The following is a 26961-nucleotide window of genomic DNA, read 5'->3' as shown; positions in this document are numbered from 1 at the left end:
GGTGGCTGAAATAGGTCAACCCAAAATTGATGACATTTAAAATCAATAATACTTACAAAAGTTACGTGACCGGTTCGGTGTAAAGTGACAGAACCCGACTCGTGTATTTTGTATATTTTGTCTTAATTTAACGATGACTTGTAGGGTATATGGTAGGTAGGTAGATAAGAGAAAGAACGATAACTTTCAAATTAAAACTTATTTCCCAGTGTAATAATAATTAATAGAAACTAGACGCTCGTCCCGGCTCCGCCCGGATATTAAGATTCCTTCCTGTTCCTGTTTATCCCAAGGAAGCATTTAATCGGGTAAAAAGTATCCGGTCACACAAGTCAGCTAAATACCAAATTTCATCAAAATCCATTCAGTAGTTTCACCGTAATGGAAAAACATCCAACCATATAAACTTTCACAATTACAATATTAGTGTGATTAATAGAAATCCAAAAATGTTTAGAAATCTGAAATAATAACAGACAGTATTCATGTAATATTAAATAACTTTATATCCCATTCACCAAAACATTGCCTTTCCATAATCCGCATAAAGCGTTTAAATAAAGCGTCATAACTCATGACAAATGTTTACGAAATACTGAAAGGACGAATGTTTGTCAAAGGAATTTTTAATGGCATTATCCCAAGGAGCGTTCACGCGTATGACGCGATTAAGGGGATGAACAAATTGACCGATTAATCTACTCCTTTTCTTTTAGTTTTAAATATCAACCTTTTATTCAAATTACCAAGATAAAAAAATTGAAATGTTTTTATAAAGGCTAGGTAATTGAGAACGTTGGTCGCTTTAGTGATAGTCGGTTAAAGAAATGGAACATAATAAAGTACAAAAACGGTATCAAGGATAAAGATTTCCGAAATGAGTATGCAATATATATTAATTTAAGTTGATTTTATCCAAAAAAGAGAAATATTTGCAAACACTGCCACATAATTTTACTTAACCAGCTAAACACAAATGAAATATTTAATGCATTTAAATGACGTTATCTACTGGTTTCCAATTAGTAACCTCATTTGTGTATTTAGTTAAATTGCAGCGTAGGGTAGCTCTGTCTGAATAAAAGCCTGTGATTAAATAAATAAAATACCCTAAATAAATAAAGTGCTATTATGTAAAAATGTTTTGAAATATTTATTCATCGATCGCTAAGAATTAACTGAGTATTTTAAAATATCATCTATAATGAAAAAAACATTTATTTCAACTCTAAAGCGCATAAATTTAACCGCAATGAAATTTTACAATCACGACGTAATGAAATTTAAAAGGCAGTAAAAAGTAAAGTCATTCCTCAAAAAAGTAATATCTCACGTGTTTAGTACACGGATCGAAATACTCATTGTGCGGTAGGTCGAGGGCGGATAGCGCAGCTCCAAAGTAATGTCTGGTGAAGTGTAACGCGTCGTGGGGTCGGAGTAGCAGCAACGTCTGGAGATAGTCGCGTATCGTGCCAGCCAGCTCGCCGTTCTCGGTCACGTAGCGAGCGCCCTCTGACGACCGGGTACTCTGCGATTCGAATGTTATACACGTGACTTTGTAGGCAGAACGTTAAAAGCTAAATGATCATATGGTAACTGATTTATGAGTATGCGACTACTCATAAGCAAACGTTATGTTGGTATTTATAATCTATCCCGCAGTGTTCGATAGCTCTGTTATCAGAATTATCATAGAATTAGTTATTACTGTTAAGATACGCTTTATAAATATTCCACGGAACACTTTGTTTCTCGAATATATTCTGTGTAAAATCGGAGTATAGGTTATATATATTCATACCGAATTTGAGCTGCAAATCAAGCAAACCTACACACACTACTACAAAACTAGCCTTGAAGTCCAGGTAATCCGAGAACAATTGCAGATCATTCCTCCATTTCTCACGACACGGCTCGTGCGGTTCTATCTCATCCTTTTCGGGTACGATGCGGAGCAGCGGGTTCAGGTGAATTATATAGCTATTGTCCGCCCACTCAAGGCTCACCAGGTAACCTGAGATACAAGCAAGTGAACATTGAAATTGATTGGCGTATACCTATTATTTTTCGGATATTTACGTAACAAGAATTTTATAAAACTACATTGTTAATGTTTTGTTGTTATGATGCGATACAAAAATACAATGATCATTTTTAACGATTTCATATGAGAAGTATATTTCTCATAGCATATCGTAAATACTTCATTAGAAGTGGAAAAGGTGGCTAGAATTATTATGATGATAACATAATTACTGAATAATACCTCGATATGTCTTTATTTAGATAGTAAAAGTCCTTCGGAGATTGAAATCTTACAAGGGACAATTAATACAATTTGTGCAAAATGCTGTAATTCTGTCCTCTATTTGTCCAATCGACATTTCTTGAGTTTAACTGCCCTATTCACTGGTGAATTATCCCTAAACTACGACAGTTTTTAGGAACAATAAATACTGAAGCTAATTTCATACTGAACAGTATATTCAATTCATATCAATCTTATAGTGTGATGAATAAAAACGCAATAATTTACTTGTTTTTTTTTTTTTTTGCATATGTACCTTTAAGGGTTAAAACTATCAACGTTTGATGGATATATCCAGATGGCTCTATAATGTGTCGCTCAACCTTTATTACAAAAAGGGGCTTTCCATTCACGATCGCTTGGCTAGTTCCCATGCAAACCTTAAAAACGAATTTTACAACATACATTAGTACTTTAAAATACACAAATAAATCTAACGCCAGACATCACATAATTATTGATAGAATTAGTAAGAGGACATAATAAGAATCAGAACATAGATTATTATCATTAAGAATAACATTTGCCAGGTAAATACTTCAATTACAAGGCTTATACAGTATCATTTACATATGTACTCACATAAATGCTTTCGCATATTGTACCGTCAATTAGTACTGTATCTGTCTTTATCGTTCCTTTATACCGATTGATCGCAAAATATCGTAATAGAATTACGTTTGCACCTTCTAGTAAAAAATTACGAGCGTCTTCGAAGGAATGGTAAATGCGTTTTACAAAATGGCGTTCCCCACAAATACGGGTCACTTTATTGTAATAGCCGCTCTCACAAATTGTCATGTAACTTCGCCGCTCTTTCGTTATATCCTTCTTTGTTATTTGTCTGAAATAGATCATTGGTTTTCCCATCACAATTTTCCCTTAAATTCTAGACACTTTATTCATCTTTACAAGTTTCATTATCTTTCTCTATATATAAATATAACACACGACAGAGAAGATGATTTTGAGAAATATACTTACTCATTTCTACTTTCTTCCATCGTATGTAAATTGCGATCCAAAATACTAACGAGTTTAGCGCCCGCTTTAGCTCCATTTTTAGAAGAATGTGAAACAACTTGAACCAAAAATTTATCCTCGTCCTCACCAAGTGTCTCTACACTAATACTTATGCCTAAACAAGAAAACATATAACATATAATATCCAAACAAGAAGTAATTTAAAAATTGAATCGACTTCAACGGTTCTGTGGTTTGAAAGCGCGATAACAAGGCGTGAAAACCGTTGCGACCCTTTTTATCTTGTGAAACTTACACTAATACCGAAGTTGGAGGATACCATATTAACACAACTAAAAAGAAATCATTTACCATACGACTTACAGATATTTGATTTATGCGAGGACAAACATACATTCAAACAAACAAACATACATACGCTCATGAACTTGGGCGTGTTTTAATGCTGTTATAGACTTACATATCCAAAACGATGCAATTCTCACAATATTACGTACACACGCATCGAATTGATAACCTTATTTTTTAAGGCGGTTATAAAGAGATAGCCTGACAGTTAATGCAGTATTACATGTTATTAACCTCCAACTGCGCTGCAGCAATCCAATGATGGCTTACGAATTCTCTTCTTAAACTCAGGTGCTTTAATTTCGTGAATTGGACATTGTACATCACTCGTCTGTTCTTCCTCATAGAGACCCAAAATTTTCAATTTTTCCTTCTCCTGCTCCTTGTAAGAAATTTTCTTGTGTCGGTCGTAAGCATAATCAAAAAATGTATGCTTAGGATCCACGTCACGGCACCAACGATATCCATGTTTTCCAGCTCTTGTTTTCTTTAATTTTCGAGACTTTTCTTTCTTGGGTGGACATGTACAAACTAAACCATCCGCAATTTTAATCCGATTTTCTGGGCATTCACATATCGCCTCAGATTTCGGTTGTATATCGCAAATGCAAGGTTCTGTGCATTCACAAGATTTAAAGCATTTACAATTTAGAGGCTCTCCACAAGTACAAACGCCTGGTTTTGGAAAACATGAACATTGACTTGGAGATCCTGGCGAGCAAGTACATTTGGGGATAACAGGACAACTGCAAACAGATTTAATCTCATCGTCCTTGCACGGCGGCTCCTGCCCATCGATACTCTCACAGACACAAGGTGGCCGTATATCACATATACATAAATCATTTTCACAAATACATTCCTTGCCTTTTTTACAAAAGCATACCTTTTTACGTGGTTCTTGTTGACACGTGCACGGTTGTTTCTCAGACTCTTCGAGATTTTCAATCCTATCTTTATTTTCTTCTTCATATGCGTCCTCTCCCATTTCTTCAATCTTTATTTCTGATACAGAACATTTTGGTTTACATTCACAAACGCAAATAGGACAAGGAAATTTGCCCTTGTGGCAAATGCAAGGCTTATTAATCTGAGCACATGTGCATATAGGGCGTGGCTTACTATCAGGATTACATAAACAAACCTCACTTGGTTTACAAGTGCAGGTAACTTGCGGCTTTCCATCATCACAAAGGCAAATATTTTCAAGTTTAAGACATTTACATTCTTCGTGTACTTTCGCCCCACAGCTACAAGGCACTTTGGTAACACAAGGACACTTGCCACTTTTATCCAATACACAAGTACAATAATCTTGATGTTTCGCTGCTGATGCAGGATTTAATTTGGGCAATCCATTTTCAATTATTATGCTCGCTTTGCTATCCTTAATTGGTAAAGGCTTTGAGCAATCAGGAAAAAAGTAAAAATAAAAATCATTGTCTATATCCTCTTCGGCATTTTCTGGCTTTTCTTCCTCTAATGGCGCCTTTTCCTTTTTATAACTCTCATGTGGAACTTCTTCAGAAATTTCGCTTTCAGAAGATTCTTCGCAAGTCCAGTCTGATTCTGAATTATCATCCCGGACATCACCCTCAAGATGGCCACAACTTATTATCAAGGTTTCCGCAAAGCACAGTTGTTTTTTTATTTCTTCATCTACAATCACATAACGAAGTAATGAATAACATAATAGACAAATATATTTGATATGCAATAATAACAATATAAAAGAATAAATTACAATAACAAACCAATTTGAAAATTAAGTTGTTTTGATAAATCCAATAAAGAAATATGTGAGGCCGTCATTTTTTACTTTTTGTACATGTTTTTTTTATAAATATTTCTTATGTAGTAGTAGGTATTGTTTTTTTAATAACTTGTCAGAAAGTTATTGTCAATTATTACTTTTATGTTAAAATAGGTTGGACTGAAAACATTAAATACCTATTACACCATAGGGACAACTAATCGAGATAAAAATTGTAAACTGACTATTAGACTATCTTTATTTGAGCAAAAGCAACAAAACATATATAAGTAATTATTATTTTTTAAGAAAAAGAGACGGAACCGCCTTCAAATTGTCCGAACTAGACAAAATTTAAATCCAGGCACCAGTTTTTGAATTGAAATTAATTTAAAAAATCGGTTCACACACTGAATATTTATGTAACAAATACAAAAAAAAAATACAAATTAATAACCGCATCCTTTTTTGAAGTCAGTTGAAAAATAGTTCATTTTGCATGATATTATTTAAATATGAAGCATTATAGAAAACAAACACAAGATAGTTCAAGAGTTTTGATAATAATGTAACAGATGGGATACATCGAGACTTTTGATAAAAATTAAAACAGTTGCAATTGAAGTTTTTAATAAAAATTAAAACAGTTGCAGTTGCAGTTGCAATTCAACACACAGTTTTCAATGTTTTTATCTATGACATGGATAAAAATTAAATATCATGTCTATATCATGCCAAAAAATGGTCTGTGTGTTTTCAATCACAAAAATACTACAACAACGAAATAAAAAATGATTATTGACAATTTAGATAGAAAACATCTTAAAACACCACTATTTGATAGTACAATACATTCCTGAACGGTACAATATATAATTTGAAAAAAAGTATAGTATATTTGAAAAAAGAAAATGTCTACTCGAATGATGGCGGGGTAAGCAACGACCACATATTACATTAATAACATCGGTTAAGTTCGAATCGGAGTAGTGACAATAAAGATCAAACAAAATGTACAAATAAGCTGCAAACCATTGCATAACCTCGATTTTTATTATATTTTAATGTTTTAGCGGCAACAGAATTACATTATCTCTAAAAATTTGATGTCGAACTATCAGGGTTCATGTGATATATAGCCTGGTGAGAGATAAACAGAGGGACAGCGAAGTCTTCTTCGAACTTTCAGCGAAGTTCTTTAGGGCCCCGTTTTACAATTTGGGTACAGAACTCTATTTATGTTAGCAGAAACAATTGATCGGTGGTAGCAACACTTGATTTATTGTTTATCATTTATATGAATGTGTTAAAAATTAATCATGATAATCAAAACATCGAAACTAAGATTAATAAGATATGTTTAAATATTTGTATTAAGTTATACTAATTTTGTTTTCTTTTTTTCTTTTTACCTAATTGTTTGGTCGTCTTTTTAATCATTTGACAGATGTCAATGTACAATGCGTAAAATGGAAGGGACCTTCGAATCGAACGTCCGAACGATTTGACAGATGATGTGGCTTTACGTCTTGTTCTTTAATTTTTATAAGAAATAAAATATATTGTAAAATATTATAATAATGCCAATATGAATCTATTGAAGATTGTAGTATTTTCTGTGTTTATCACAGCTTCTTACTGTAGGTTACCTGACAAAGTTTTCTGTGCTAACCAAGAATGTAGCGGTAAGTTATTCAATGAAAACTACAATCTGTTCGATATGTTATGATTTCAGTTAAATATGTTTTTTTTAATGTTTTTAAATACGTGAAATTTAACTTTCACCGTTTAAATTCTAGAGAGATGTGCTATAATATATGTAAAGAAAAATTATGACATTTATTAATATTTTCAGCTCCGATATCAAAAGCTAAAACCCTATTAAATTACAATAGTGTCGATCCAGATCTTATATCTTTTAAACGAAATTCCGAAGCAACTATTCTTATGAAATCAGCTGGAAGTAATCGTGATTTGTGGTATGCGCAAATTAATGGTATATTAGGATTTGTAAGCTCAAAATTTTTGACCGAAACAAAAATTATTTCAAAAAATTTAGTGGAATTGCCTATAGAGGCAATAGCGAAAACTCCAAATGTCCAACCTGATAAAGTACAACAACCTCATGAAGTGTTTGAAGGAACTACCATATATACAACAGAGCCATCTCAAGTGTCAGAAGATGATACTACTACATCACCAGATATCATGTCAACTAAAGCAGACATTTTGAACAGTCAAAATGAAAATGTCCCCATAAATCCTCAAAATATTGAAACTATTTTAAATCAAGGCTCTACTGAGCCTTTAAATATGGAAGAAAGCAATGATCAAATAAATATTGAATCAAGTGTAGTGATAAACAGTGAAGGAATAAATGAAAGCAATAAAAAAGAAAATAATGAGAGTTCTGAGAACGATAATGTTGTTAGATCAGAAACTAAAGAATCCATAAATGAATCTAATTCAAATGAATCTGACAAAAAAGCTTCAGAAGTTAATATTGAAAATAATGATGCTGACTCTAATGCTAATAAATTTCCAAAAGAATCATCTGAGATGAATGTGGCTGAATTCCTACCACCAAGTGTCACTAATTTAGAACCAGATGTCAATGAACAAAATGTATCTGTTATGTCAAACATACCAAATACCCTAGAACAAGTAACACCAAGTGAAAATATTCTTTCAAATGAATTTACACCACCAGTGGATAATGATAGTGACTTAAATAAAATATCTGAAGGCAAACAAGAAGATAGTCTTCAAACAACTTTGCCTAGTGAGCAACAACTTCCATCTAGCATGCTTGATGAACAACATGATAACACTCAACTATTGGGCGATCCTCAGATTGAGATTGCAGAAAATCCACCTTCAGGAGATTCAATAAATGAAAATAATAAACAAAATGATGAAACCAATATAAGCACAAATACAGATATTGAAAAAACTACTGAAAAACCAGAACAACAAGAAGAGGCATACCCAACTACATCTAAACCAGATGAATCTGAAGTTTCCACGACTACTGCGACGGTGAAAACAGAGACAACCCTTGAGACTTCAACATCTTTGTATGAATCCAATACAAATACCATTCCTGCAGCAGATATAAACTTATTGCTTCAGCAAATGCAAAATGCTGACACCACTACTCAAAGAGTTTATAAGGAAGAAGTTACAACTGAATCATTGCCTATAACTGAATCACCAACAGAGACTAGCGAATTCAATACAGTCACTGAAGAGTTTTTAACAACCTCCACTGAAAATCTCATAGAAGAAGTTTTCAGTTCAACCACTGAAACACCAGTTTCACAAGAAGAGAGTGAAGGTTTCTTTTCAAGCATTTACACAACCGTTGCTGATATGATCCCACCTACAACAGAGGCACCTCCTGAACCAATATTTAATCCAGACCTTGTGCAGTCACCACAGAGTGAAGAATCAGAAAGTTTCTCTTTCATCAGTTACTTATTCAATACGTTTAACTCAATAATGGGAACAACTGAACAAGCGGACATACTTTTTGATACTGCCAGTAAGAACTTTTTTATTATTTGATTTCACCTTAAAAATGAGAGATGCACAGACTTACAACAATATCAGTTCAATGTCATCTAATAGTTGGTGTTTATTTTTATTATTTTCAGAAGACACCTGTTATACTAATGATTACTGTGATGGTGAATCGTTCAGTCAGCGTAATAGACTTTTAGCCTTCCTCCTAACAACTGCATCTTCTGTTCTCCTGTTTACGTTGGGTTATTACTATATTGATAATAAGAGACAAGACAGCAAGTTTATTGGTATCATAAATCAATTACAGCGGGAATTGCTTTTTACCACTAAGGTAACATTTGATTTTATTCTGCCTATACATACCAGTATTGATTAATAATTCTATACCTTAATTTTTCAACTTGTTTTCTATTTTAAAAATTCAGTTAATACTTATAACATTTAAAAACATTCATTACTATATCATTCATCTACATTACTTCAAATTTTCAATTCTGTTTCAGCTGTTTAAAGTATAGCTGACATCCATTAAAATATAGTTTACATTTAGTGTTCCTACAATTGAATACAAAAAATTTAATCTAACTTATATTGTTATAAGGTTTTTCAAATATTCAACGTCATTATATATTTACTGATTTGTTTACATAATTTCAGGAGTGTGAGATCCTCAAAGAGGAGCTTTCAACTACAAAAAATAAATTGACTTCAATTGAAGATAATTCTTTTGGAATGGATGACATGGTGCTCTCATTGAAGGAAGAAATTAATGAACTGAAAGCACAAAACGATAGATTGCGAAACTCTTTAGATGACAATGAAAAGTTGCTGAGAGTGTCTGAAAACACTGCTGGTGAATTGCAAAATACATTAAGCGAAGTTGAAAACACTCTCAGTGAACTCTTGGCAGAAAGAGCTCATTCGGAAGAGCAAATAGCAGAGTTAAATGGTGAGAAATATCAAAAATATTTGTATTTTGACAAATAGTATTTGGTATCTATACCTATCTTCAATACTGAAACAAAGAGAATTATTAAATTTAGAATATAATAATTATTAACCATATTTTGTAATCATTCAAAAATCATGCTTTTCGTTGGTACTGTTTCATATTAAATAATTAATAGGTATAATTGTTTCTAACTTTTTATTTTTGTACTAATATGCAATGTTAAATGTTTACTATTCTCCCTAATAGTCTTCTTGTGACCATCAAAATAAAAAAAAGATTTCAAATATTTACTTATATAATATAGAATCACACTATCTCTTATCAGGTAAGATTCAAGCATTTGAAGAAGAACTGATATCTGTAAGTAGGGAACGAGATAATTATCAATTGAAATATGCATCGGCTGAAACAGCACTGGAAGACTTCAAAAAGCAGAAAAAACAATTAGATGAACTTAACCATGAGCTTTCTGAAGCCCGCAATAAAATAGAATTGCAGAAACATGAAATTGTTGCACTGAAGGTAATGTTTTATTAATATTCTTTATAAGTTATACCATACCACATGCTATGTATGGAAGATTTCCAGCCTACTGCAATCAATTTCTGCATTACACTTTGTATTCATTGTATGTATATGCGTTTTCCTTAGTTAGAACTATTGGTAACAGAGAGTTTTAGAAACAAACAAGAAACATCCACTAACAACTAGTTCTAACTGGAGAATACGCGTTCTAAGGGAATAAAAGTTTTAATGGTAACATTAATCACACTAATATTATAAATTTGAAAGTTTGTTTGTTTGGATGTTTGTCAGTCAATTATGCTAAAATCCCGATTAAATGTTCCTTCGGGATAAAACAGGAATAGACAGTCACTAAATCATTTGTTAATGTCCATGTTCCACGCGCGCAAAGCCGCACCGGATTTTAGTATAATATTATTTTTTAAAAGTCTACCTAAACCAACTGTATTGTCAATTTAAATTTTTTTTTTTTTTTAAGGATGCTATAAAAGAATTAAAGAGTGGCACACCATCAAACACCGATGTAACATCTTTGATAGATCACACAGAAATCAAAGCTAAACTAAGCAAAGCTCTTGAAGAAAGAGAGTCATTTATGGGGAAATATGAGGTAAGATAATTTGGTGTAAAATACTTAGATATATTTTGCGTTTCATAAAAAATTGTTAATACTTATCTACAACTTCAATGAATTTCGATCAATGTTTTATGTAGAAAAACTAATCGCCAATTTTATATTTATCTTAAAGGTAGAATATAAAGAGAGAATTCGTCTTGCTGATGAGTTAAAGACTATGCAGGAATCATACAAAACCGCAAGTCAGCAAGCCTCCGAAGCAGTTACTAGACTCGATGTCTTAGAAAAATACTTCCAAGATCGTGAATGTGAATTGTTAAAGTAAGTCAAAATAAGAATTAGCAGTAGAACCTTATCGGGCATAAATAATAACTCTGTTTTCTACACCCTTGAACTGTAGAGCGGATTTGTGTGGAATTTTTAAAGTGAGGCGAATTATCGCATAATCAATTCTTGAATGGAAATTATATGTCAGTCACACGAGAATAACTGATACATAAGCAAAGTCACGGGCTAGTCGCTATCTATACTAATATTATAAAGCTGAAGAGTTTGTTTGTTTGAACATACTAATCTCAGGAACTACTGGTCCGATTTGAAAAATTATTTCAGTGTTAAATAACCCATTTATTGAGGAAGGCTATATATGTACCACGGCCGAAGACAGCGAGGACCGCTAGTAATTTATATTATTTAAATAGTTATCTTTTCCAGAGAACTAAGCACAAAAGAATCGCTGTGGCTTAGCAAACAAGGTGAATCGGCGAGCACCGTTGAAAAAATTGAATTAATGCAACAGGAGGTGCAAAGATACAAGTGAGTAAAGTGTGCTCCATAAAATAAATAAATAAAAATGACTTATATTTCTCACAACTTACATATACAACAGGAAAAAATGTGTGCATTTACGTTATTTCAACAATAAAGTACAACAACAAATAAAGTGTGAGACTGGTGCCTAAACTAGGTAACTGAATAACCTGTATTTTAGGTCACCAGACCCCTACCTTTCGTTTCGTGAGAATAGTTAAGACAAAAAAAAGACAAAATGAGTAAAGTATGCACCATCAATATATTAAGCTTAAATCTTTTATCTTTTATTAGAATCTCAAACACTGCAATGCTTAATTAATATGATGGTTATTATAGAGAGAAAAGAAACTTATTTGCAGGTGCCTGGTAAATTATTACCCAGGCATATAACACACGCATGCAAATGCTAGATGCATTTATTTATTTATTCTTTTTTTACAGGGAAAAGTGTGACACGCTAACTCTAGAGTTGGCCGAACAGGAGTCAGCGCGTCGCACGGCCATCAGCGAGATGGAGACGCGAGCTCACACCGCGTGGCTCGAGGCGCGCCAGGCCAAGCGGGAGGCGGACGCCGCGAGAGACGAGGCCACGACCTTGAGGAGGAAGCTGGCCGCTATGCACCAGGCTGATGGGGCCGCGTCCCCGAATAGACGTGAGTGGATTAGTGCGTACGAGGATTTAGTAGGAACGCCTTGGTTTGGCTAGGGAGGATAATAAGCATTATGTAACAATCCTCATCGTCATCATCAGCCCATATATTCCCATATGTTCCAACTTTCCACTGCTGGGACAATCCTAGTATTGGTTAATTTGTAGGTGACTGTCACCAAAAAATATGATGGAGTTTTTGGTACTTAGTGGAATTCGTTTTTAGTCTAGTATAATTATTAAACAAATCAGTACCTGGATGATCGAGCTTTGCTCGGTTCGCTCGCTTATAAACAATCTAACTTCGTGAAGTTAGATTGTTTATAAGCGTTTTTTCCAAGATCGTTTAGGCATTTTTAAGTGAACACGTGCATTAAAAAGACTGAAAACAATATAAACAATTAGTCTAACCTCAAAGCAAACACTCATTGACTTCGTTTCTTAACAACGCCATCTGCTGGAACTTTAATTATTCGCCAAAAAAATAGTATTAGTATTATCATTCGCCAATAGATGTCAGGAAGAAAAAATAGTATTAGTATTACTATTCGCCAATAGATGTCAGGAAGAAAAAATAGTATTAGTATTATTATTCGCCAATAGATGTCAGGAAGAGTCGCTAAATTTAAATCGATAAAACACGAATATGACATTTTCTAAAAAAGATACCTAGCTAGATCGATTTATCGCCCCCGAAACCCCCTATATGCTAAATTTCATGAGAATTGTTGGAGCCGATTCCGAGATTCCAATTATATATATATATACAAGAATTGCTCGTTTAAAGATATAAGATATGTTTGTTATGGAAACGACATCATAAAAAAGCAAATAAGACATTGATAAAGATATTATTTATAATTATAAACTTATTTGAATAAACAACTAAATAAAATATATTGTATACTTTGCAGTGATACAACAATATTTTGTATAGCTGGATCATGGAATAGACTGTGGATTGGATCGACCTTCACGCATCTGTTAACTAGATGAGATCTTTTTTTTAACACGCATAAAATATGGAGAGATCACTTACAGCGATAAGACCGCCCCCTGTACAGAAAGTACCTGTATCTGATACTTTCAGTCCCATGCATTCTTCATTCATAGCTTCACTATGTATCGAAAAGTGCGCATGGCTGTAATAGGTATCCTAGCATAAACGTGTATGAGACTCATCTAGTTATCCGATGGGTGAGGGGTTGATGAGTTCAATGTGTTCCAGCCGTGGCGTCCCCGCTGGAGGTGGTAGACGGGTTGCCGCCGCCGCTGGCGTTCCTGCCGCCGCCGCTGTTGCCGCCGCTGCCCCGGCCGCCGCCTCTCGGCCGGCTGCCCTCACCGCATGCGCCTAGGTAGCCCCAACCTTATGATCTTTATTAGCATTTCAATTAGGAATCTATGTTAAAAAAAACTACGTAACAATTTAATAGGTACTACACAGGGTTTCACTATCATCACGATCATCATCAGCCTTTTAACGTTTACTGCTAGACAAAGGCCTCACCTATACGCACGCCACAGCCCAGTTGGTTGCCAGTTTGTCGCCAATTTACGACTATGAAAACGACAATTAGCGATAAATTTCTTACAATACTAAATTATTAAAATTGACACAACATCACACAACATCATCAGCAATTCTTAGAATATGTATGTGTATGTTGACACAGGTACAGCGAGCGGCGGTACTCGCCGGACAGCCGGTACTCGCCGGAGAGCCGCTACTCGCCCGAGAGCCGCTACTCGCCGGAGACGGTGCGCTACTCGCCCGGCCGCCGCTGCTCGCCGCGCTCGCGCCGCTCGCCCCGCTCGCCCCGCTCGCCCCGCTCGCCCCGCTCGCCCTACTCGCCGCGCTCTCGACGGCGGTCCATAGAGAGGTATATACTAGCGCCCCGGCTTCGCCCGTGATATATATATATATATATAGGTCTTGCTCAATAATTTGGCTATCAAACAATGATATAATTTTTCAAATCCGACCAGTAGTTCTTGAGATTATTGCGTTCAACCAAATAAACAACCTCGTCAGCTTTATAATATTATTAATAATCTATACTCAATGTTAATTACACCGCTTATACCTGAAGAACGCCTGGATGATTTTACTGTGATTTTGTTTGTGAGCGTTGTCTCCACTTGGATAACGATAATGACTTACAAAATCTTAAAAAATCTAGTCAGCTGAGTTACAGTTGACTAGATTTTTCTCGGTAGAGTAATGCTATAATTGTTCATGACTCCTCTAATGTGACTGTCAATTGTCACGTTCGTTTCGTCGTAAGTTTTATGTTCATTTTCTGAACACCAAAATGTTTCTTTAAATCATATGCCACCTTATCTCAAACTGTAGTATAATTAATGCATAAAGTTAAAGCTGGCGATGACTGCTTTAAAAAACAGATCCATGTTTATTAGATCTAAACATTTTTATGTTAATTATAGATCAAAATTTAATAAAAGTAGGAAATATTACAAATATTATATGGATAATCAGGCGTTCACATATTGATAGCAATAAGTTCAAGAAAGGTTTTTTCCGGATCTGGGGGTTTATTTTTGTATATCCTTACCCAAACTATGAAACATTATTCTTATTATTTGCAACAAGGACTGAAACAAACTTAAGATAGTGAAATTATGAAAATGTTTGTCCTCCTGTCAGTGGTCTTAAACGAAAACACATAAAAATAAAAACTGCATTCACTGCAACTCATTCCCTTGAAATGTCGACTTTTCATAGAATACCATTTCATCACTTTATTTTCTTAATAAGTGTAATATCTAAAGAGCGCGCGCATCAAAATTATGTATTAATTTTCTAGTAATATTTCTAGTTTAGATGCGTTGGTCTGACCCTTTTTTATGAGTTTCCTATTACTTAAATGCACTTGTCTACAATATATCAACTGCGTAGGTATTTCAAAATGTTCCTCTGGTTCTAATGATGCAAATCTCACTATTTCATTTTATTTAAATTTCCATAATATACAGGTACGAAAGTGGCAGAGGCTCGCGATCCCGAAATGGACCAGCTGACACTGAGACCGAGTACAACTCAGATGACTCGAGAAGGCCGAGAAGACGGAGATATTCCACACGTTCAGGTATATAAATTTTGAAACAAAGTGTATGTTTATCGTAATTGATATAATATATTATAGAGGAGACGGTGTCGAGCACGCTTCGGTACGAATTGGACCAGCACCGGGAAAGTATCACACACCCCCACAGAAAACCGGCGTGAAATAGTAGCATACTACTGTGTTTGGTACAGTGAGTGAGGGAGTCAGAGGCTTGAGGAAACAAGCCTCCCACTCTTCTTCACCCTTCCAGTACTTTACTTCTTTTCAATAAAACGTAATCGCTTCAATTATCGCCACGATTAATTTGACTTATGTTTCATTCATGTCTAAATTTGAATTGACGTTTTTAATTACATACGTTATTTGGTGCGTGAATTGCAATTATTGCATGTGACTAAATGATTTGTCATAATCCAATAGTTGATACGGATATGAGTAATAAAAATAGCCCATATTACTTTATTACATACCATGAAGAGTTTGAAAATGTTTTACTTATTGGTTTTATTTGAATATATTAAAATTTAGATATTTATCTCTATTTAAATGATACTTTTTACTCCAACATACTTTTTTTTTGTGGTGATTCTCGATGCTAGCCTGAAGGGCTACTACATCCTAGCACGGTGCCTGGGTAAACTGAGGGTTCACCCTGGTCTCCAACATACTTTTGATAATCCACCAATGATTTAATTTTCTAATATCGTTTAAACTTCCAACGCAACCATTAATGTATGCTAATTATTACAAATGAGTTACGAAAAAAATACATGCCTAATACACACCAATCAAATTACTGATTTAAAATCATTGTTCTAGCCCAGTTTTTTTTACCTGGTTTAATATTGTTTATTCAATAATTTTTTGTGCTCATTACCGACGGAAGGTATGTTATACATTGACGGCTGTTGCATTTATCAACTGACAGATAATTAATCAATGCAACATTGTAACTACATTATTAAATAATAAGCAACGAATAAAAAAATAACTGAAATCAGTTCAGTGAGGTACGAAACGGTCTACTTTCAAAAATTGCGTTAAGTAATTGACCAGTTCCATTGGTGTTATATAAAACATTTAATCTATACTTATAATAAATCTGTAGAGAGGTCAATTCTGTACATTAAATATATTTCCAAAATAATTATCCGGGGATGATTAGGGATCGATACTGATACCAAAAGTGCAATCAGTAAAATTTTTGTCTGTCTGTCTGTCTGTCTATCTGCCTGTATAACCGTATAGAAACAAAAACTATTCGACGGATTTTAACGAAACTTAATTCAATTATTTTTCATACTTCTGAGCTGGTTATAGCATACTTTTCATCACGCTACAATCAATAGGAGTAGAATAGTGAAGGAAAACGTTGGGAAAACGGGAGAAGTTACAACATTTTTTAAGCTTCCGTCGCGTGTGTATCCTTAATGGTTAAAGCTACACAGAAATCATGTATGACGGAAATGTTCTCATCAAAATTATGTAAAAAAAATCCACGACAGCATATGTCTATCTTTTATGGTTGGCTTACAATAACACGTGTAACTCCCTATAGCTTAGCAGTTCGAAGCATTCTGCTTCGTCAAACGAACATTCTCGAACGTTCGCGACCCGCCTAACAGCTAATTTTAAAAAAACAGAATATATTTAATTAACACATAATAGTGGAATACATACTATTAAATACTATCCTTCCTATCCTATCTTATCCTACTTTATTAATCCTACTAATATTATAAATGCGAAAGTTTCTAAGGATGTGTGTGTGTTTGTTGCTCTTTCACGCAAAAACTACTGAACCGATTGCAATTAAATTTGGTACGTAGACAGCTGGACGACTGGAATAACATATAGGCAACTTTTTATCCCCATATTCCTACGGGATACGGACTTACGCGGGTGAAACCGCGGGGCGCAGCTAGTGATTAAATAAATTTGTAAGCATTACCCACTGGGAGCTCATTCATTACAAATATCTATTTAAATGGTGCAAATGTACTTCTGCAATTTCCCGGTTTACACGCTCGATTTCACCAGTTAAGTTAAATGTCGAGTGTTTTAACAACACGTGTTCGAGCAAGATTTGACAGCTACAGTCATATATCTTGTTACGAAACAAATTGGGCACTGGATGGATAACCACTAATTGCCGCCGCACAAGCGCGCACAGTAAACAATTATGTAGCTTCAATTATTGAAATTAATGAATAGTTTGCCGGTTTTTCGTTGCTATTTGTTAAACCCACTGCATCTATTATCATAATAAGACATTCGACTCTATGATAATTTGATGCTTGTAAAAACTGGCTGTACGACATGCGTATTAGGAGTTTTTTTTACAAAGAACTAAACTTTCGTTAATAGCACATGGCAGGCACAAGCTTACTAAAACTGCTAGCAAGTAAGAGAAAGAATCATAAAACTCGATTCACCCAGTAAAAAGTTATAAGGGAACAAACGAACATAAAAATGCAATCAAATTGTCAACTTCCTCCCTTTTTTGGAGCCTGTTAAAAATTTGAATTATAGGGGATTTTATATGAGGTACTCTCTCAGCGACGAGCTTTTAATATCTCCTTTTAATGAGGTCTGAGGTGTATATTTTGGTAGATATCACATTATTTTCTTTATTTTCTTATTTCTAGCGGAAAAAATTACGTGTTATATTGTCATAGATCAAAGAAGTACAAAAAATAGTTTACGAAGTCTTCTCCGACCTACCTCGCAATGTCATTAAAATCGATAAACTGTTTCGTGTGAATTATTATGAATATATTAATATTTATATAAATTTGTTACCAAATACTTTATAAGCGATATAATATTCAACCTTATAAACCTTATTGAACTTTTCATAATTTTAATGAGTTTGTTTGTTCATTTCAGGCGCTAGTTCCGGATCGGGATGTTCGTCGGAGTCTGAGAAGTGATTGTTAATTTAATGTATGAGGCCAAAAGCCTTGGCAAGGATAACTTTATTGGGGGTTGTTATAAGGGAGATACTGGCAAAAATAAAAACAATTTTAGATGATATTGTATGTTATGCTTTATTTAGTATACCACCCGGAGCGAATTTGTATCTATTTTATTTTTTGTATTTATTTTAATAGTCATATATAATAATGTTTGGATTTGGTCGTTTGTATCAAAATTCTAATATTGATCATTACAAGGTTGACTTGATTCAACGTTCAGCTCCTCCGTTTTTCTCTTCCTTTGTAGACAAGAATCAACAATAACTGCCATTATATTTATTTATCTAGATAGTATTCCTCTAATTGTATTCATACAGGAGAGTGCCAAAAATGTAGAATTTGTATATATCCTTATATTATTGGAGAAACAATTTTAAGTATGAATTGCAATTGCTAGAAATCAAATTAAATTATGTTATTATTGAGTTGGAGCAGCTTAATAATGTAGATTGCAGGCCCTTGTCGTTTGGTAATTGCGTGTATTTATATTTGTTCTTTTTACTCTTAAACAAAAGTTTGAACAAAGAGTACAAATTTTAGAAATTTGGTTATTACAGTCTAACTGCATTTGTAATAGTCGCTTCTAGAGCGCGATAAATTTAATAATGTGTTAAAGAACGCATTAATTAAGATTCATAATAATAAAAAAAAATGAAATCGATATGACGTTAATGACGACTATTTTTGGCATTCTCCTTGACATTATATATTAATATGACGTCACGTGGTAAACAATGTGTTTATTAAAGCTGTTATCTTATAACGAACCTGTTTATTGGGGCCACGGACACTCCAGCAATAAGTATTATAATCTGAAGTCAATACTAAATAAGTATAAACTAAATGTATATTTTCCAGTCTCTTGGCGAAACACGGCTAAGTTATTATTAAGATGTTATGTTATTTGTTAATTTCGTATAGTTTGCATCAAAATAACTGTTTAATTTTAACCAAATTGTGTGTAATGTAAAATTACATTTTGTTGAATTTCTGTACCTGATCTATTATACAGTCATTTCTACGATGTCAGTACTATGATAACTCTTACGACCTTATGGCATTTGATAAGCCTTCTGCTTCAAACAATCCGAGTGGTTTCTTAAAATTTATCTTATGAGATACTTAAAATGTTCACGCACTGTTACTTTTTATGTTTTCCGATTTGAGTACTTATTGGTTTCAAACGTCATCTGGCAACAACGACACGGTTTTTATTATTTAAAAATTATTTTATTAGATGATAATAATGTATATTGTATTAGATACGAATTAAAATAATTTTCAATTAATTTTATCCATTATTGCATCCCTATCACATAATGCTAATGACATAAAAAAAGGATAATTCTTTATTTTTATCAAGCATTTATTACACAGAATATACATCGGGGCAATAGATATATACATATAGGTATAATACATATTTCTAAAGAAAATCTAAGTTTTTTTTTATACACAATATTTAAAAATAAAATAGCTATCCCTTTTCCTTTTTGGAGTTCATGAACTGACATCTACTTTTATCTTATATACTACATATTGTACATTTATTCAAACGTATTTAACTCCACATCAGATCCTGATGTTTAAGACAGATGCTACGTAATAAATCTAATATATAATTTAAGGTTAGATGTTAATTTCAACGTGAATTTGTGTTATTCACGCCATATTTTTCTACTTAATAGTACAACACTAAGGAACAACGTTCCACGGAACAAAGCTGTTAGGATCGGATACTGGTATCTGAAAAAAAAAACATTGAATTAGAATAATGTATTCGAAATTGAACTTAATAATCTACACTTGTAAACTTAAAAACGAAGTAATGTTACTATATTAGTAGATCAATTTCGAAACCGTCATAATTCTATGATAGGCTAAATCTGCTAAATTGATAAGTCAGCTACGAATTTTGAACGTATGTATATATCTATGATATTCATGGATAAAACAACCCAAACAATAATAGTGGACTTGGTCTGGGGTCCCTTATGAGCGCCAGATGGGTAAAAATAATGGAATTAATATCATTAAATTTTTATCATTAGTGTTTGTAAAGTTCACATTTTATTTATTATTGTTTCTGTTTAACCATGTTCACATTCCTTTATGCAGATCTAGCTGGAGATCACGGCTTATCACATGAAAGCCACGTTAAAAGTATCTCTGTACGTAATTTTATACAGATCCCATCAACTGTTTTTGAGATATAAATAATCTCAAGAGCTCGATAATACATTATATGGTATTGAATTCATCTGCCTACCTTTTTAGTTATATGATCTTCACAAGCCATTCGTATACGCGCTGAAGTCGCAGGCGAGTCCAGTCGGAATTCCAAAGGAGCCCCCGCGTCAGCTCGGGCAGCTCTTATAGCCTCCTTTATTGCAAAAAATATAGAGCTTGCGAGGAACAACGGTGGTTCTCCAACCGCCTGAAATACAAACATGTAAATTTAAGATAAAAGCGCGGTAAAAATTAGCCTATGTCACTCTAACCTCCTATCTCCAGAAATATAGCGTATTATAAAAATCGCTCTGTTGCCACGTGAAAGAACGATAAACAAGCAAACACACTCGCATGTATAATATTAGTAAAGATTTTTCATAATCGTAATCGTATAAGTATATTTTTCGTATTTATGCTTAATTAATTTTACAATTTAATTAAGTTTATTCGGTAATGACTTGTTTAATATTATTAATGTTTTATTCAACAATTAATATTGTGGTCATTTCATTTGTTAACTAATTAATTATTATTGTATGCCATTAACGGTGCCTTATCATTATATTATCATTAGAATGCGATCCTCTTAAAATATAAAACTAACCTTTGACGAGTAAACAGCTCTCAAATTTGGGGCTCCTTTAAGTAGCGACACATTGAATTCTTGAGGAATATCACCAAAACCGGGGATTTTATAAGCACCGGGCCCACGAGAATACAAAGTGCCTGTTGGAGAATAGATTAGCTCCTCCATCGTAAACAAGCCGTATCCCTGAATAAATCCACCCTCAATTTGTCCGATGTCTATAGCTGGGTTCAAACTCTCTCCTAAATCCATTACGATATCCGTTCTTATAACTAGATGATCACCAGATAAACAATCAATTTCTACTTCGCTACAAGCAACGCCATATGTATAGTAATTAAATGCTCTTCCTTCATTTCTTTCAAAATTATACCCAAGTTCGGGAGTGGCATAAAATCCTGTTGCTGATAGACTCACTCTATCAAAGTAAGCCGCTGAAACCCAATCCTCCCATTTACCATTTGGATTCTTTTTTTTATAAGGTTGCAACCGCTCCGCTAAAACTTGACAAGCATTCAAAACTGCCATTCCATTGAGGTCGGAACCGGCGCTTGCCGCAGTAGCGGATGTGTTTGGAACTTTATCAGTCGCAGTTTCACTAATATGAATTTTAGAAACATCAACACCTAGGGCTCTTGACGCCACTTGAATCATTTTTGTATGAAGCCCTTGACCCATTTCAGTGCCGCCATGTGAAATAAGTATTGAACCATCCATATAAATGATGACAAGAGCACCGCTTTGATTCAAAAACTTCTCTGTGAATGCAATACCAAATTTAGTGGGTACTATAGATAACCCGCGCTTACGCCATCTGTGTTGTCTGAAAATAAACATTTTGTTATGGTTATATAACATGTATACAAATATTTTTTTTTTTTTTCAATAATACATACTTATTGAATTTTTCGGCTTCTTGCTTCCGTTGAGCTAAATTACTTTTTTCAACACATTCATCCCAACATTTTTGTAGGGTGCAATGGGTAAGAGTTTGTTTATAAGGTGTTATATCGCTTTCTTTATATAAATTGATTTTTCTAATTTCGATGGGATCCTTTCCGAGTTTATATGCAATATCTGATATCATATTTTCACCCCCAAACATTCCTTGTGGGCCTCCGAACCCACGGAACGCTGTATTTGAAGGAAGATTCGTTTTACAAATGTATCCAGTTACTTCGGAATTTGGAATGTAGTATGAATTTTCAAAGTGGAACAGTGCTCTATCGAGGACCTAAAAGCACAATGTGTTTATTAATTTGATAATAATCGTTTAAGTATATATATGATAGTTTATTTTATTTTATTAACTTTCAACTTACTGGACCAGATAAATCAAGTGAATAGCCTCCATTATTATAAATGTTCACAACAGCACCGACTATCTTTCCTTCTTTTGTTACCGCAACTTTATATTTTATTAAAAATGGATGACGAGTACCAGTCATCATCATATCTTCATCTCGGTCTAACATACATCGTACTGGCCTTTGAAGTTTATGAGCTGCAAACGCGACGGGCAAGGCAGTTAACATTCCTCGGGACTCTTTACCGCCAAACCCACCACCCATACGTTTCACTCTTGCTGTTATTTTATTCATTGGCACATGAATTATGTGACTGACGAGTTTCTGAAAACATAAAAAAATTTAATCACATCTTACATTCGTTTTACTTCTTAAATAGTAAGAACTGTTAATAATTATTATTTACCGCTATTTCCGTTGGATGTTGGCTTGAGCAAAATATTTCAAGTTCGTCGTCTTCTTTTTTGGGAATAACAAAAGCTGCATGAGTTTCCAAATAAAAGTGTTCCTGACCACCCATTCTGCATTCGCCTTCCAAAATAATATTATTGGGATCATCGAATACCATTTTCACGTTTCCGTTTTTAATACTCTTATTATACTGCTTAAAAAAACTTTGATGTTTAATAGCATCTTCTATTGTAACAATTATAGGCTGTATATCTTCGTACTCTATTTTAACTTTCCGTGCTGCGGATTGTGCTATTGTTTGATTTTCTGCTACTATGACTCCAATTATCTGACCCTGACTTGTTACTGTCTTACTTATGAATAATTCTTCATCATGGAATATAGGTCCAATAGCATTTTGCTCTGGGGTCAAATCTTTCGCGGAAAAGAAAGCTACTACGCCAGGATCTTTTAAAGCTTCTTGAGGATCAACGGAAACCAGTTTAGCGTGTGCTTTCGTACTGAGAACAAAAGCTAAATATAACTCATTTTCAGCAACCGGCATATCATCGCAATAAATTGCTTCTCCTGTTACCTGCTTAAACGCAGACATATGTTGTATGGGTCTTCCAACTGCATCGCTTTTTACTTGCTTGTCGTCAACTAACTCAAAGTATTGAGCACTTTTGGGTAACGTGCCATGAAATTGATCTGCTCCACTACTATGATAAGGAATGATAAGATCTTGATGCAAGTATTCTCTAGAAATGTCTTTACCTATGGCCAAGTATGCCTTAAGAAACAGACTCAAGGTCAATGCTCGTCTATAAAGAATATTTCCTCCTGGTGCTGAAGGACTAAGAGGAAACTCATCCAACATTTGTGTATAGGCCTTATCTAACATTTCTTCGTTCCATGTCATCCCTTTTAAAAATGTACCAGTTTTCGTTGCAATTTTCGTAACTGGGGCCATACCGCCGAATGCAATATTAATATTATTGATTTTGTTCGTCGATTCTTCAAATTGTACATTAACAGCGGCGGTAACTATAGAAATATCATCTTCCCGTCGTTTTGCTTGTTTAAAGGCTTTAACGTACTGGTACTTATTTGAATAAGGTATTTCAATTGATAATAGTATCTCATTTGCCTGCACTACATTTTTTCTATAGCCCGTAAAAAAGGTTTCATCCATTAAAACTGTGCGGCGACCTTCTTTTGCACTTAAAATGTTCAGTTTAACTTTTAGAGCCATTAAAATAGGATTTAAATCAGATATAGGGCTACCAGTCATTATGTTACCACCGATTGATGCAACATTTCGTATTTGTTTGCCAGCAAACCAGTTTAGCATCTTATTTATTGTGACAAATGTTCTAGTTTTATAATTGGGTAATATTTCAATGTATTTTTTTAAAGTATTTTCTATTTCCATTAATGTAACTGAAGCACCAACAGACAAACCTTCATCTATTTCCAGTACTGAGTTTAATTCCGGAATGCTGGTTGGCATGATTATTACAGGATAAACACAATGCTTAAACTTTACCTCTACACCTACTTCAGTATTCCCTACAACAATTTTTGCTTCAGGATATTTTTCTTTCAATGTTAATAGACTGTCTATAGTTGTAGGTCTGAACCAAGTAGCATTGCTTCCACGAAAGATTAAATACTGGTCATCGTATGTGGAGTACAACTTCAATTCAGGTGGGAAAATCGGCTCCTGACTCTGGTCATAGGGTAAAAATGATGATTTATCAAATATAAAGTCGGTCTCACTTTTATCAGTCTTATTTTTACAACAATCTTTGCCTAAACCACAAACGCCATTAGAAGTTCCATTCATACTCCCATTAGTGATTCGCTTTGTCTCCCAATCTTCTAAGAATGTTTTATATCCTTCTATAATGGCTCGATAACCAGTACATCTGCACAGATTTCCTTGGAAGGCTACTTCCATATCTGAATATTTGATATTTTTGCAGCTACGAAGTAACGTGTACATTGACATAACAATTCCTGGTGTGCAGAAACCACACTGAGAACCATGAGATTTGGCTATTCTTTCCTGCACTGGGTGAAGTTTTGTTTTAGTTGAACCGATACCTTCAACTGTTGTAACTGCTAAACCATGCATTGCACAGACGGGTGCTAAGCAAGCATTCACGGCCAGATGACTGTATATATTAAGAAAATTCTTTCCAAGCAGAGATATAAGCAGTAATAACATACATTCTCACATTAGTTATAAGTTAAATAATGCACATAATAACTTGTTACGAATCTAGTTTTGATAAATAAATATCATATTTAAGGAAAAAAAGTGTAAGTTGGTATTTACCAATTGATTACTGAATCATTCCAGAGTTTGAAATTTAATTAGAATCGGTAAGGGAAACTGTCAGTCAACATATTTACAATAAATAATCGACGTTCTATAAGCACTATAGAAAGTCGTTAAATTACTGTAACCACATGTGAGCAGCTCTCTATTCCTATGTATTTTATTACTCATAGCACCTATAAACTTTCCCACAAGAACTTTTAAATCTCATTGTGTTATAATTAATTTGTTTCTTTTAGTTTATATTTCATTAAGATGTTATTATTATTATTACTATGTATTACTTCAAACAAACAACTTATGCTAAAATTCCACGAAAGTTTTCTTTAACTGACCTATCAAATTTATAATTACAATATTGTAGTCGGAATAGGTTTATTTGCCGCTAATTGATTTGCCCACTGCTTAATGCTTAGAAATCATTTATGATCGATAAACGAAACAATTTCCTGAAATTAGCAGGTGCTCATCACAGCATGCGATGTATACCTACATAAATTATGTATGTTTGTTTCACAATTTATAAAGGATACGACACTTTTTTTTCTTTTCTATTATACTTGGAGATCATAACTGTGCATGCGCCACAGCCACCTTCTGCACAGCCGAGCTTTGTTCCTGTGAGGCGAAGCTTTTTGCGCAGGTACCATAATAACGTCCATTCTGGATCTGGATTTGGCTCCACAACCTTAAAATTATACAGATTAATTTAATTTTTACCGCCAGTAGAAGTGCAATGATGGACAATAAAGAAATAGACTAGACTAAAACTGTGCCACTCGAGTATTAGGCAGATTTTTCTAATGAGGTATATAATAGACTTTGAACATTATGACCACGAGACAAGGTGTTAATTTCAATTATTGTTTTAAACAAAATCGCTCTGACACTTTTCAGACGACTTCAAAAAAAAAGAAGGTAATTAAATTGACGTAGTATATTTGTTCTAGTTCTGGCTTAGTAGGCGGCTTATTTTTTTGTTAAAAACAAAAAATGTCAATGTATATGTGTTATGTAAATATAGGTTTAGGCCCTACACGTAAAATTTTTTCGTCCTAACTTACGCTAACCGTTTGGTACACTGGCTAATTTAAATTCTAAATTAGATTGATTAAAACAACGCAATATAATGGACATAATTAAGGAGTACAATCAAATATACATAGAAGCAAATACTTAGTTGCAAGTATAATGATATGATTTCTATCTGGGAGGTCATAAGTACATTCGGTCAACAGCTTGACAATTAACCCGTCTGGTGGATAAACAAACTTTATTTTCATTTGTGGCAGACGATTAAGTATAACAACATAAATTGAAAATGTATAACAACATAGATACCTATAAGTTTTCTTAATTGGTATAATTTCATCCATCAAGGAAATTTGTATGCTTAACTATATGAAGTAGGTATATACGTCTTTAAAGACGATATAAATCTGTTAAAAATAGACAGGAGAACTGTTCATTAAATAGATATTTCATCTAACTAAAAATAACGCCGGCCAAATGTTCTTTTCAATTTAATCACAATTACCGCTAATGACTTAACGATGTGTATATCTGTAAACATAACCCATGATCCAATTTTTATTTTTTAT

The 26961-nt window shown here is 33.8% G+C and overlaps 3 protein-coding genes across 3 annotated transcripts in view; 1 reads left to right on the top strand and 2 right to left on the bottom strand.

The window, feature by feature from the left end:
• Window positions 1-1240: 1240 nt before the first annotated feature.
• On the bottom strand, window positions 1241-5452 carry LOC119834543. The gene is made up of 7 exons (XM_038358933.1): window positions 5395-5452; window positions 3875-5299; window positions 3293-3446; window positions 2891-3152; window positions 2565-2688; window positions 1854-2014; window positions 1241-1528 (listed from the first exon to the last, which is right to left on the bottom strand). The coding sequence occupies exons 1-7, from the start codon at window positions 5450-5452 to the stop codon at window positions 1307-1309; spliced, it is 2406 nt and encodes an 801-aa protein (XP_038214861.1). The 3' UTR covers window positions 1241-1306.
• Window positions 5453-6882: 1430 nt separating this feature from the next.
• LOC119834533 (transport and Golgi organization protein 1) lies at window positions 6883-19796 on the top strand. The gene is made up of 13 exons (XM_038358922.1): window positions 6883-7078; window positions 7249-8937; window positions 9050-9249; window positions 9576-9867; window positions 10196-10392; window positions 10874-11005; window positions 11145-11293; window positions 11687-11788; window positions 12227-12438; window positions 13663-13789; window positions 14108-14314; window positions 15429-15541; window positions 18410-19796. Exons 1-13 carry the CDS (start codon window positions 6982-6984, stop codon window positions 18451-18453), a joined length of 3561 nt encoding a protein of 1186 aa, XP_038214850.1. The 5' UTR covers window positions 6883-6981; the 3' UTR covers window positions 18454-19796.
• A 50-nt stretch (window positions 19797-19846) lies between these two features.
• LOC119834532 (xanthine dehydrogenase) overlaps window positions 19847-26961 on the bottom strand; it is a 14827-nt gene continuing 7712 nt past the window's right edge. Inside the window, exons 2-9 of the mRNA XM_038358921.1 lie at window positions 25894-26048; window positions 23030-25193; window positions 22639-22947; window positions 22213-22550; window positions 21335-22139; window positions 20768-20935; window positions 20172-20244; window positions 19847-20120 (exon numbers count right to left, since the gene is read on the bottom strand). Coding sequence (XP_038214849.1) covers window positions 20194-20244; window positions 20768-20935; window positions 21335-22139; window positions 22213-22550; window positions 22639-22947; window positions 23030-25193; window positions 25894-26048 — 3990 coding nt within the window. The 3' untranslated portion in view covers window positions 19847-20120; window positions 20172-20193. The remainder of the gene's footprint in view (window positions 20121-20171; window positions 20245-20767; window positions 20936-21334; window positions 22140-22212; window positions 22551-22638; window positions 22948-23029; window positions 25194-25893; window positions 26049-26961) is intronic.

The sequence above is a fragment of the Zerene cesonia genome, chromosome 19, assembly GCF_012273895.1.
Source record: "Zerene cesonia ecotype Mississippi chromosome 19, Zerene_cesonia_1.1, whole genome shotgun sequence".
NCBI lineage: Eukaryota > Metazoa > Arthropoda > Insecta > Lepidoptera > Pieridae > Zerene > Zerene cesonia.
Note: the sequence above shows the minus strand (reverse complement) of the source record. Positions and strands in the feature narration are given on the sequence as shown.

Excerpts from the sequence above, each read along its gene's own strand:
- LOC119834543 (XM_038358933.1), bottom strand. The coding sequence starts at position 5,452 with ATGACGGCCTCACATATTTCTTTATTGGATTTATCAAAACAACTTAAT. Across the intron at positions 5,300-5,394 it reads ACAACTTAATTTTCAAATTG|ATGAAGAAATAAAAAAACAA; the intron begins GTTTGTTATTGT and ends ATGTGATTGTAG. Across the intron at positions 1,529-1,853 it reads CGGATTACCTGGACTTCAAG|AGTACCCGGTCGTCAGAGGG; the intron begins GCTAGTTTTGTA and ends TTCGAATCGCAG.
- LOC119834533 (XM_038358922.1), top strand. The coding sequence starts at position 6,982 with ATGAATCTATTGAAGATTGTAGTATTTTCTGTGTTTATCACAGCTTCT. Across the intron at positions 9,250-9,575 it reads AATTGCTTTTTACCACTAAG|GAGTGTGAGATCCTCAAAGA; the intron begins GTAACATTTGAT and ends ACATAATTTCAG. Across the intron at positions 11,006-11,144 it reads CATTTATGGGGAAATATGAG|GTAGAATATAAAGAGAGAAT; the intron begins GTAAGATAATTT and ends TTTATCTTAAAG.